Source organism: Lepidochelys olivacea, assembly GCF_965140295.1.
Source record: "Lepidochelys olivacea isolate rLepOli2 genome assembly, chromosome: 20".
Lineage (NCBI taxonomy): Eukaryota > Metazoa > Chordata > Testudines > Cheloniidae > Lepidochelys > Lepidochelys olivacea.
In genome coordinates, this window is record NC_140430.1 from 21,670,574 (window position 1) to 21,683,417 (window position 12,844).

Here is a 12,844-nt window from a genome sequence, read left to right on the forward strand (position 1 = left end):
TGGAATATATATTGCTAATGTAATTTTCCAAACCAGTGATGAGCACGTCTGAGGATTTTTTATGGCAAAGGAATTCAGTCTAATATATTGCAGAACAGCAAAATATATTAAATACGTATATGAAACACATCAGAAAATAGGATGACAGATTGTCCTTTGCTCCAGTATATCCTGCGGCAGCGTGGTGGAGGTGGCAGTAGGGGACTATTCCAATCCGTCAAAGAGAAGGTTGCTTAGTTCAGACGCCTGCGTCGCTGTGGTTCAGCCTGATGCAGGGACATTCACACTCACACGCTGTCACCTAGTCAGAGGCCCCATTTCCTGCAAGGACGCTTTTCGCACGACCTCCAAGTACGATCTCTAGCTGGGAGAAGCAGACAGGTCTGAGAGCTCGCTCTCTCCTTTCCAGGCCAATCAGAACAGTCGGTAGAGTCAAATCGCTCGTTCCAGGCCCAGCTCTGTGCGTGCAGTGACACAGGGCATCCGGCCAGCTGTGTGCCAAGTTAGTCTCCCTGGCATGAGACTTGGGAGACCTGCATCCTATTCCTGGCTCTGCCATTGGCCTGGTGTGTGACCTTGGGCAAGGCCCTACTATGCTCCCTGCTTGTCTATTTAGACTGTAAACTCCAGGGGCAAGGCTGTGTCTGTGCAGCATTGTCACAACGGGGCCCTGATCTCAGTCGGGGTCTGGGCAGCGCCCGGCACAATGGGGCCCTGATCTCGGTCGGAGTCTGGGCAGCACCCGGCACGACGGGGCCCTGATCTCCGTCGGGGTCTGGGCAGTGCTCGGCACAATGGGGCCCTGATCTCGGTCGGGATCTGGGCAGCACCCGGCACGACGGGGGCCCTGATCTCGGTCGGAGTCTGGGCAGCACCCGGCATGATGGGGCCCTGATCTCGGTCGGAGTCTGGGCAGCACCCGGCACGACAGGGCCCTGATCTTGGTCGGGGTCTGGGCATCACCTGGCACGATGGGGGCCCTGATCTCAGTCGGGGTCTGGGCAGCGCCTGGCACAACGGGGCCCTGATCTCGGTCTGGGTCTGGGCAGCACCTGGCACGACGGGGGCCCTGATCTCCGTCGGGGTCTGTGTATCACCCAGAACAATTGGGCCATGTCTCAGTTGAGGCCTCTAGTTACCAATGTAATGCAAACAGCTCAGAATGTTAATAACAAAGTGACAGTAGGGATCGGGGTGGGGGGAGACGGGGTTCAAATGTTTTTTTTCTTTTACAAATCCCATTTCTGAGTTGATGTGCTGGGTAGTGTAAGAGGACGAGTGAAATGGCTCAGAAATAATGTGAATGAGCCTAAATTTTCAACAGCTCTCCATAGCAAATAGATGAGGAAGCCAAGGAAACCTCCCCTTAACTATCTGTTCCCAGGTGGCCCCCTACAACCGCTCCCCTGCACCCCAATGCCCCTGCCCCCTCAAAGATTGGAGTCTTTCCCCTTCTTTTTCCTGATTTGCATTAGCATTTGCCAAGGAGCCAGGATACTCTCTAGGGCTTAGAGCAGGGGGGCGGGAGCCAGGACTCCTGGGTTCCGTTCAGGAGTGACTCCACTGAGGAAAATGGGGAGTCTGATTTTCACTGGTGCAAATCAGGAGTGATTCCACTTCAGTCAGCAGGATTACTCTGGACTAAAGCTGGCACAACTGGAAGCAGAATCCAGGCCTCTGTTTCTAATGTCCGTGCGTCGCCCGAGTTTGGGGATTGCCCATGGCTGGTTGAAAAGGCCCCAGCCCTGCCAGCCCCGCGTGCCTCAGGGGAGCAGGGAGGAGAGGGGCCCGGAGAGAGCCGCACAGACTGTGCAGGAGGGAGAGGGAGTTAATTTGCCTTTCTGGAAAGCATCCTTCAGCATGCAGAATGGGGCAGGGGAAACACCTCCCAGCTGCACCATCTAGCAGCAACCCAGGGCCCTGCGCTCCAGGGCCCGTCGGCAGGGCCAAGTCCCGCAGATCTACCTTCTCCGTCCGATTCCTGCTTCTGTCTGCCACTCTCGCCCCTCACGACAGCAAACAGCCCCCAGCGGCAGCAGCTACCCGGCAAAGCCCTCTCGACGCTCCACAGCTGCCCCCCAGAAACTGCCTCTTACTCCAAAGAGTTCATTTAAATGAGGCGGAGGCTCTGGAGCGCCTAAATTACACAGGCTGCTGCTGTTTCCTCCCTGTTTTGAGGGGGGGGGCAGGCGGGGGGGGTACTGTTCAAACCGCGCCCAAGTGGCTCCAGGAGAGAGAGAAAAAGAGACAAATGGGGATCTAATTTGCGTAATGGGGTCTAATTTGTTTTCAAAAGCCGCTTCTCTCCTGACTCGGGGAAGTGGCATGGTGTGAAATATACCTGCGGCATGTGAATGAGGAGGCTCCCTCGGCAAGTTTATGGATCCTGCTCGACAAAGGCCTCTCTTTAAATCAAACCAGGGATAGCGGAAGAATTAAAGTGTCAAGATAATGCACGTTTATTGGTTTTTGCCAGTCAGCAGGAGCAGGAGCATTCTGTTGTGTGGGCCCAGCCCAGATCCCCGCGCCACCAGGACGGTGTCCCCCGGCCCCCGCCTTGGCAAAGGCAGGCATCAGTCCAGGGCTGTGAGCCCCAGCAGCCAGAATTATTCACCAAACCCACGGAAACAGCAGCTTTGCTTCCTCTCCTACCAGCAGTCAGAGGATGCTCGCGTGCCCCATAATAATCTGCAACATACAAGAGAGAGCACTTCCCCCACCCTGCCTTGGCTACTAAGACACGTGGAGACCCGGGTCCCATTGTGCAGGGCACTGCACAGATGCACAGCGGGAGACAGCCACTGCCCCAAAGGGCTCACAGACTAAACAAACAAGGGGCGTGGGGAGGCAGGGGACTGGCTCGGGCTTGGAGGCAGAGGTGAGACAAGACCCTACCTCCCTGCAAGCCCAGTGCAGCCCCCTGTCCCTGCTCCCTGGGTCGTTTAGTTAGTGGGGAATCTCCTGGGTCACTCTTTACCTGAGCTGCTATTTAAGTCTGTGAGCTCTGTGGGCCAAGGGCTACCTTTGCAGACAGCACCTGGCACAACGGGACCCCAGCCACCAACGGGGGTCTCTAGGCGCTACCCAAATGTCCGTAAGTAATAGCACTCACACTACCCATTAACCTGCCATCTCACCAGGGAGGCGACTGTAACACCACTGGCCTCCGTTGCTAGAGACAAGCCTGCCGAGCGGAGCCAGGTGGCTACGGCAGGTGCCCCCTGCTTGGAAGCTGGGCTGTGCAGGTGAGTGATTCGTTTGCCCAGGCTCAGTCACCAAGCTCCAAGGGTTCTTGTCCCGGAGAGACTTTTCTCTCATGCCCTGCCACCCATCTCCCCTGTATGACTTCTTGCCTTCTCGTTGCATCGTGTCCAGAATTAGACACCCATCCTACCTCTGGGTCTGCACAGACCAATGGATTTCAGCAGGACTGGAAGACGGTCCGATAGCAGGGTCCCGGCCCTAGACGATAAGTGATTCGGAATCTGCATAGATCCGATTGCAGGATCAGGGCCTCAGAGGGCCAGTGACGGAGGAATAGGGAGCTCGGGACTGACTCCCTGTCTGCTGCCATCACCTGCACCCCATGAGCACACAATGCTCCTGTTCTGAGCCAGGAGCGTCTCCAGCCGCTTGGCTCTGGTTTTAATGGCACAAGCAGCCAGGCCCCACAATCGGGCCCTTGTCACTTCATTGCTGTAATGAAGCAGGATTGTTCTTAATGTTTCCTCTGAATAGTGTGGGGGTGCCTCAGTTTCCCCTAGGCAGTTCTTAAGTATCTAGGGGGTGGGGTAAGGGTGTATGATCATTCCAGAGCCCTGGAGGGCAGGTGTGTGCAGGGGTCTGGACACAGAGAATGGCCGACACCCTGTTTCCTGGCCACTGATGCCCTGGGCCCTTCCCCCCTGCAAGGTGAGAGCTAAAGGGTTGGAGAACAAAGGGATCAGGTGACCTCTTGGCCTGGGAAAGGGACAAAGCCCAGGGGAGGGGGGGCTGGAGGGAGTTTCAGTTTGGGGCTGGCTGGGGACATGGAGTGAAGGTCAGACGTGGTTGTCTGGCTCACTACCCCTCAAAATGGACCCAGCTGAGGGGTCCTGTTCTCTGCACCTACAAGCTCTGTGTTAGACCATGTCCCTGTCGTCTAATAAACCTTCTGTTTTACTGGCTGGCTGAGAGTCCCGTCTGACTGCGGAGTTGGGGGGCAGGACCCTCTGGCCCCTCCCAGGACCCCGCCTGGGCGGACTGGCTGTGGGAAGCGCACAGAGGGGCAGAGGAGGCTGAATGCTCCGAGGTCAGACCCAGGAAGGTGGAAGCCGGGTGAGCTTTGTGTCCTGCAGACAGGCTGCTCCCAGAGAGGAGACTCCCCAGACTCCTGACTGGCTTCGTAGGGAGCAGTTCCAGAGCATCACCCGGGGACCCCGTGACAACTGCTTTCCAGGAGGTGCCTCACAGACCTCTGGGCACTGCAGAAATAACGTCTCATTACCCGTCTCTGTGGCCACCTCCCCAAGGCCAAGAAGGAGGGGGCTGCGTTGGCCAGAGCAAATTCCAGGCAGGTAAATGTGAAGCTCCAGCAAGGAAGGGAAAGTCACCAAACTCCAGCTCCCTCTGCACACATGAACTCAATCAGTGATCTCACCCCACCTGCCAAGAGGCGACTCCCAGGGAGAGTGATTGCCATGCGGCAAGCTGGCTGCAATAACTGCCTCTAGCCATCAATTATTATCTAATCTGCCGTGCGGTTTCATTACCAGTGTCATTTGTGCTGCTCTCCTGGGTTCCGCGTGGGGCAAAAGTCCTTCCAGTTAAACGGGGAATGTAACAGCTTCACAAGCAGTAACTCGGGTGCGAAAGCAGATTAGATGGGGCGGGGGAGGTGTTAACGTCTTTGGGACAAAGGCAGCATTAGCGTTTCATTGCGTGGCCAGGAGCTCGGAACGGGGATTGGAAACACCGCCACCCTCAGCACCAATGCTCTGGGGTGCCCCTAAAACTTGCTTTCTGGAGGATGGAAGCAAGAGTGAGGCCTGGGGGTGGGGGGTGTTAATCCAGCTTGCAGACCTGGGTTCTATTCCCATCTCTGCTACTAACACCGGGGGTGACCTTGGCCAAGTCCCTCCCCTGCCCCTTTGCCTGTTTAGGCTGTAAAGTCTTTGGGGCAGGCTCTGTCTCACAGGCTCTCTCATGCCTGAAGAGAAGGCAAGCTTGGATGAGAGCAGTCACACCGTGAAATAAAACCAGAGCTGCACTGCGTGGGTGTGTACACAGCTGATGAGCCGCAACCTACGGCCCCCCAGGGGCCAGCCAGCCAACTCGCAGTAAAAGCGTAACCGCACTCGAGTCCGCGGTGTTTGCGTGTGGACAGGACTCCAGTTAGGGCCAACGCTCAAATTAACTCTGCACTGAACCTGAGCCCTTGGGCTGTTTCCATGCAGTGCCCAGGCACTGGGGCTCCAGGGACCCCCACAATAACAACTTTGCACATCTTTCAAGACTGGGCATTAACCTGCAGCATGTCGGGTAGGGCCCCCGGAGGGCGTCTCTGGCCGGGGGCCCCCGGCAGGCAGCTCTGGCAGGGGGCCTGCACTTTGTCCGTCCACACGCCTGCACAAAGCATAAAGTTTTCGGGGAGGGAGTCTCTGCTGGAGACTGAGTCAGATGGATCCTCCTCTCCTCTGCTTTCTCTGGGGCTGACTTTTCACTTTGTATTTTCTATCAATTTTTTTTCCTCTCTTTTAATGAATGTGTGTTGTCGGAGGGATGTGTTGTCTGAACTCTCTCTCTCTCTCTCTTTTGATCGATTTGGGGACAAATTGTTTTATAAAATGCTTTAAATTATTGAACGCACAATCCCCAGGGGACCCTCACGTTCGTATTCTCTCTCTCTCTCGGTCAGTAAGCGATATGGTCAGCATCACGCTGGACAGATGCCGACACACAGTGAAGTAACATTGGATGTTAGACGCGGTTAGTCCAACCCCTCCCTGAGCTCTCTGCTCTCCCAGCCCTGGGCTCCCGCTCAGCCCAGCTGGTGCCCCTCACTCCCGACCCACAGCCCCCTGTTATCCCAGCCCCGAGTTCCTCCCTCCCCCACAGCTCTGCTGGTGCCCCTCAAGCTCAGGACTGGAATTTCAGGGAGAGTATAGGTCCACGTTAATGGTGCAGGCTGTTGCCAGTCAGGGCAGAGCGGCGTGTGTGCTCACGTCAGCAGAAACCCCGAGCTGCCGCATGGTTGGCAGGGTAAAGCCCTGGTAACGGAGCGGAGAATCGGGCCTGTAACGAATGCACCCACTTTGTACACATGTAGATGTCTGCACACGGTGCCCTGCAGGGTGGGCACGGCCCCGCAGCGCCTCACAGACAGTCACGGGTTGGGGACTCCTGCTCTGGCGGAGCGTCTGTCACTGCTCCCCACTGCCCCTGTGAGACGTGACCCTTTGCTATCTACAGCCACTCCTTGCACGGCTCTGCTGGAACGTTGCTGGCCCTGGGGGGTCTCTTTAATCACACAGCCAAAGCCCAATCAAAGCTCCCATCGTGTTTCTTATGGCAGAAAAGGCAAACCACATTCACTGTTCACCCACCCCTCCGCCTTGGCCCTTTGTTCCCACCCAGCCCCGATGCGGCCTCCCTGCCTCTCGCTGCGTCGGGGCATTTCTCTGTGTCCCCGCTGCCCATGCGCCACTCAGAGGTGGCGAAAGCCGAGCCATGGGCCACACGCTGGCATAGCCGGTCACCCGTGGCGCTGGTGGATGCACGTGTTGGTTTGATGGTGGCAATGACAGCGTGCAGAGGCCGTGAAGGAGGGGACTTGTGAAATGCAAAGAATAAAAGACGCAAACAATGGAGAAGGATGAGGCCAGTCGCGCTCCAGCAAGAGGAGCTGGGTCTTTGAACACGGCAGCCCCTGCTCGAGCAGTGACGCTGGGGAATAACCTTGCTGGGCTGCTGTGACTCCATGGAGAGTCGGCGTGTGACGAGTGCCTGGCTGCCCACTACACTTCCAAGCACAACGGCCTCATTACCTTGAAAATAATCAAGTTCCAGAGGTCTCAGGGGACAGGGCCTCACATGGGCTGGCCAGACCCTCCCAAAGCCGCTGCGGCTTTGGGTTTCATGCCAGTAGCAGCCAGCAGGCCTCCCAGTGCCAGGTGCTGCCCAGACACACAATGAGGAGCAGGCCCTGCTGTGAAGAGCCTGAACATGCACCAGAAGGACTGTTATCCCAGGGCATCCAGTGACTGGCCCAAGGTCGAACAAGGTGTCTGTGGCAGAGCCAGGAATTGACCTCACATTCGCTGCAGCAGGGGGCCTGAACCCCACAGCCACCCCTCCTGTGACAGCGCTGAGCTGGGCTCTGTCTGGCAGCTGACATACGCCTGGCTCTGAAGCCTCCCGGGAACTGGCCTTGAATTCAGCCCATGGCATCGCCATTCTGCGCCAGACCCTAAGCACTGACAAGCAGAGCCGCTGTTTGCACGGGGGCAGCCTGGCTTTGCCCCGTGCATCTCGCAGAGGGTCGCGCTTTGCTCTGTCTGGAGGCTGAGGCTTCCTGAAACCTGCCCTTGGATGCTTCCATCTGCAAGCTCCTCACGGTATTCTGTGGAGTGGCAGCCTGTGGGGCTGGGACGCTGGAGCAGGGGCAGCTTGGCGGGGAGGCCCAGCGATGCCCACGGCCAGAAGGCCAGCTGCAGAGCCCCCAAACCATCCCTGGCCTTCTCCATCTGGCCCCGGCTGGACAAGGGAAATGTGCATTGGTGCGAGGACCCCGATGGAGCAGCTACCCCTGATGCAGACACGGCACGGGCGTACAGTGGGGCTCGCAGTGAGCGTCTCACCCTCGCCCTGCACTGGCATGGCACAGCCAGGGGCTGTACTGGCCCATGGGCCGCCCCCCCAACATGTCATAAAAAGCAAATGGCCCCCCTGAGCTGGGTGGGGCCCTAAGCAATCGCTTCGTTTGCTTCTGCCTAGCGCCGGCTCCGGCTCCCTGGATGGAGACGAGCAGGACAGCCAGTGGCCTCAGGGCTGGCTCCACCCACACCTGAGCACATGGGTGGGGCGGGGCTATATCCGGGGCCCAGGTGGCCTCTACTCCCATGACCAGCTACGTGGATCTGCAGGGGAGTCCTGAGGGCAGTGGGAACCTTCTTCCTCCCGAAGATGTGGCGCCGTCAAAGCAGTAGCTACAGTCGCTCTTTCAAGCAGAGGAAGAGCCTGGGTAAATTCCCGGGGGGGACTGGGGAGAAATGCAAAAGGGGGAGGAGAGCCGGGGTGGAGGCCTAGACATGACCCTGGACACGGGTGTCTGTTTCTCTTGTTGCAGCCAGTAGGATGCGGGAAGCAGCTGAAATCCGGGCAAAGTACCCCACCAAGATCCCGGTAAGGTTCCTCTCACTCTGTCTGCCCTGTGGGAGTTAAACTTGTTTTGAGCTTCACTAACAGAACTCAAGGCCCCCCAGCTATGGGTGGTTCTCCCCTCCTGCCCCACTCCTGTTTCCTGCCACTAAACAAACATACCCTGGTATCTGCACACCAGGCACGGTAGCCTCAGGCCAGCAGGGGAGACATGGGCAGGGAAATTGAGTGGATGAAGTGACTGACACCCAGTGAGACCTGCAGGTGAGCATGCAGGACAAATTCTGCACTGCGAAGGCAGCGTGGCCGACTCCCATGAGTGGGTTGTGTGATAGCTTTTTCCCTGGGCTCATGGGGAAGCTGTGTTTTGTTCCAACTTCTAAGCCTGGTGGATTGGGGGAGCCTGAAAATGAGACTTGTAAAGGCTCAAACCATCTAGCAAACAAAAACCATGTCAACCTTAATTTATAAATACCTTGGCTGTCTGGGGCCTGATTTGGATGGTAGGGCTGGGTAATGGTGCAAATGAGACCCTCAGAAGAGGCATTTCTAATCTCAGGGTGGGCCCTGTGGGCTCTCTGCTTCTCCTGAGTCTAGTGCCTCTCTCCAGGACTGGGAAAGCTGGTCTGCAAACTCCCTAGGTCCTGCTCTGACTTGTCTCTGGCTCCAGGTGGTGGTGGAACGTTACCAGAAGGAGAAGCAGCTGCCCTGGTTGGACAGGACCAAGTTTCTGGTTTCCCAGGACTCGTCCATGTCTCAGTTTGTGATCACCCTGCGGTAAGGAATGAGTGCCAAGGGGGAGAGGGGAGGGCTTGCTCTTTCATGTGATCCGGATCTGGGAAAGGGCAAGTCCCATCTCTTTTTCCCTCACACTTTTTTAAAATATAAAGGGCTTGTTCACACAGGAAAAGCTTCATCAATCTAACTAAATAGGCTTAAGTATAGTTACACCTTAAACCTGTCTGGCTTAATTTGGGAACCAGGGTGACTTTAGGGTTGCCAACCCTCCAGGATTGGCCTGGAATCTCCTAGAATCAGCATCAATCTCCTGGTGACTATTGAAAGCAATCCAGGAGATTTTAATAGGATATTTTAAGGAAATGACCTTGTCATGGGGGTGGGGTCTCCTGGAATCGCTTCAGTCAGAATTGGCAACCACAGGTGAGTGAGGCTGAAACTCTAAGTGCATTTGCATTAGGGGTTTCACAGGTGAAACCAGACAAGCTTTACAATTCCACCAGGGCAATCGGTGTCACAAAGACCAGCACCTCTTCCCCTGACTGGGAGGGGCGGCGGCTGCTGTAAAGAATTCCCTGCTGTTTGCTGGGATGGGAGGCGGAGAATGGCCTTACTGCTGAGGCCCGCAGTGGCAGACTTGCTACTGGGCTTGTCTGCTGTATTATTTGAATGATCTATTTGAAGTTGCAAACAGGCACAGGTGAATAGCTGATTAGAGGCAGGCAATTAGCAGTGATGCAAACAAGCTGTAGCTGGTGCCAACAGTGGTTAGTGACATCTGAGAGAGGCTCAGAGTGCTAATTAGCAGCATTACACCTGATCAAAGAAACTCCCTCTAACTAGAGACCAGAAATGCAGAACTTGCAAGGCTTAATAAGACAGACAGGCCTCCTGGATCCCAGCCCTGCAGACTCATCTGAGATGATGAATGTAACTTTTTTTCCCCAAGCTGGCTTATTACAGATACCTCAGTGAGAAGGGATGGAAAACTAGAACAACAAAAGGTGAGGGGGTCTCATGGAAAACAGCAGCCCATTCCCCCCGCCCCAACACACACGGGCCAGGGGCAGCAGCTCACTGTGCTGCTCCATGTGTGTTTGGGGCTGGCCTTTCCGCTTTGCCGCTCAAAGCGGCACCGCCGAGGCTGTCGGAGGCAGAATGTGTCCCTGGCCCGCGCCCAGTACAACATGGCTGTGTCATGCTGTAATGCTGCCTGGTTCTCGCTGCTGCCTTAAATGCTGTGGCAAACTTCCTGCACACAAGCAGCACCCTGTCTTTGACTGCCCAGTTGCTCTGTGCAGGGTGACCCCAACGTTCTTCTGGTTTTTCCCCTAAAACCATCTGCCCTGTAGTGTCCACCAGCCCCCTGGCTCAACTCTAAAGGAGTCACTAAGTTTGTGACTTCCCTGAAGAGACCGTACCCAGCCGTTCATTAACTTAGCTGGGGTTAACAAACACGCTGCTCTCATCAAAGCACTGAATTGGTTTATAGCAAAAGTAAAACCAAGTCCCTTAAACAAAAAGTCAGGGGATTAAGTGAGGCTAAGTATAAGGAATCAAAACCAAGTGGCGAGTGCTTGGTTCCTTTGGTCCGCTCCAGTGAAGGAGGCCAAATGGCCTTTCCTCTCTTCCCAAAGGTCACTGACCCTGCTTCAAGAAACAGGAAGCCCTCCCGGGGTCCCAGCTTGCTGTTCCCACCAAGGAACTGACACCGTACTAACTTCTGCAGTTTCCACCCCCATGATGCTTCTCTGAGGTCCATCTGCCCATTCGCTAGGTTGATGCTTTTGTTTACCTGGGATGTAAACATACCTTCCTTGTTGCTGCCTGGTGACCTGGCAGGTCCAACAAGCAAATACATGTTCCATTGCCAAGGCAGACTGGGCTGAGGCATGTCTTGCCAGAAAGACTTCGAGAGCAATTCTAGCACCTATTTATAACTTTTTATACACCCCCTGTATGTATGCTGGTTCCAAAAGTCATTGGGTGGGGTGTTACCTGCTAGTATGTGATGCTGCACCTAACGGGCTGGCATCCAGTCCGACACCTTCTGGGAAGAGCTGCGGATGCAGACTAGTGAACCACCACTGGGCCTGTATGTCACAAGTACCTTGTTAACCACAAACGCTCCAGTAGGATTAACCACCACAAACAGCATGCATGCAAGCCAACCCTACAATCACAGTGCAGAATGTGTGCAAGGGAGTGGTGAATACCTCTTTGAAGGATGCTCCATGCTCTGTGAGGACTCTGAGAACATGCAGCAGAAGGGCAGAGCAGGGGTTATGGGGGCTAGCCTGGGACTTGGGAGAGCTGGGGGGTCAACTACCTGCTCTGCCACAGACTTAGCCTCTCAGGACCTCAGCTCCCTGTCTCATGGAGATGATTCTTCTCCCTCACATGCATTCAATGTTGAGGCTTGGTGACTGTGGGGAGCGCCAGAGACCTCGCATAGTGATTGAGAGTCTTTAACTGCTGTATCCACCTGTTCCATCTTGTACTCAGATGCCAAGGTCTCTCTGGCAGGGTCCATCCTGTCTGTACAGGAACTGGTGCCAATCACTGACATCGATACCGCCAGATGCTGCAATTCACGCTCCTTGGAGCCGTTGTGAGTCTCCTTATCTAATGGTCTCTGAAAATCTCCTTAAATCCCCAGAACTCGCATGTCCCTGACAGCGACCCAGGCCTTCTACCTGCTAGTAAACAACAAAGCTCTGCCCAGCATGAGCATGACCATGGGGGAGGTCTACCGTGACCACAAGGATGGGGACGGCTTTCTCTACATAACCTATGCTTCCCAGGAGATGTTCGGTGGCGGCTGCTCAGGTGGCCCTGCGGTGACTCAGTCATGAACCTGCCTGTTGCCAGCTGGTCTCTGTCGTTGGTTTATCTTGTGATGCAAACAACTGCAGGGGCTGAAAACCTCTTTCTTAACCTGAATTTTTAATTAAACTGCTGTGTGGGGATAGAGGAGGAAAGCATGAAAGTCCAGGAGCTACTAGCAGGATAGCCCTCCTGCAACAGTGCTGGGGACTTGAGTCTCTCTGAACAGATGCCTGTTAGAAAAATAACTTGTGACTAAAGTGATGAGATGTTTTTAATGCCAGAACCACATCCTATTGAATATTACTCTGATCCGCTGCAAGGTTATTCTCTTAACAGGCCTATTCCTCTCCCTTTTTAATGAATTTCACTGCTGGACTTTGTTCTGGTTAGCGGCACTGGAAACTTAAAGTTTTGTTTTTTGTTTTTTTTTTTTTAGCAAGTCTGCTCCTGTAACAGGGATTGGTGTACCAGGGTTCCACAGCTGGGATTTTTAAGCTTCACCTCAATTATCTGTAACTTCTCCTGTTTTTTAAGTTTGAGTCCTTGGAATAAAGCAATCAAAATGTGATTTACTCTGATCATTTAATGGGGCTCTTCCCAAAGATTGGGGGCGGGGGGCAGGGCTGGGTTGATAACCTAGTAGCCCCTTATGGTCCTACTATGCTAGGGGCTGTAATGTGCCTAATCAAGCTGCAGGCTGGGCTAAGCGTGCTTGGTTCCCCTCCCACCCTTTGCCTGGTGACTCCAAAGAGGGGAAGGGACTTGCCCAAGGTCACACCCAGGTCAGGGACAGAGCTGGGCGTAGAGCCCTGGGGTCTACCAGCTGGACTGTGCTACCTCCCCACAATGTAACTGTCGCCCCTGTGTGTGGCATGTACTAGGTCCTCTGTGACAGTGGGCACAAAACCTTACCAGATTA

General features: G+C 55.1%; 1 protein-coding gene across 3 annotated transcripts; it reads left to right on the forward strand.

Annotated features, from left to right (window-relative positions):
• The first annotated feature begins 482 nt into the window (after positions 1-482).
• LOC311510308 (microtubule-associated protein 1 light chain 3 gamma-like) lies at positions 483-12,489 on the forward strand. Of its 3 annotated transcripts, none has more exons than XM_084609878.1 (4): positions 483-566; positions 8,327-8,382; positions 9,029-9,135; positions 11,756-12,320. In XM_084609878.1, the coding sequence occupies exons 1-4, from the start codon at positions 518-520 to the stop codon at positions 11,949-11,951; spliced, it is 408 nt and encodes a 135-aa protein (XP_084466004.1). In that variant the 5' UTR covers positions 483-517; the 3' UTR covers positions 11,952-12,320. The 3 variants fall into 3 exon arrangements, with proteins under 3 accessions (XP_084466004.1, XP_084466005.1, XP_084466003.1); XM_084609879.1 differs by lacking the exons at positions 483-566; positions 11,756-12,320 and adding exons at positions 8,093-8,221; positions 12,362-12,489; XM_084609877.1 differs by lacking the exon at positions 483-566 and adding an exon at positions 8,093-8,221.
• The last annotated feature ends 355 nt before the right edge of the window (positions 12,490-12,844 follow it).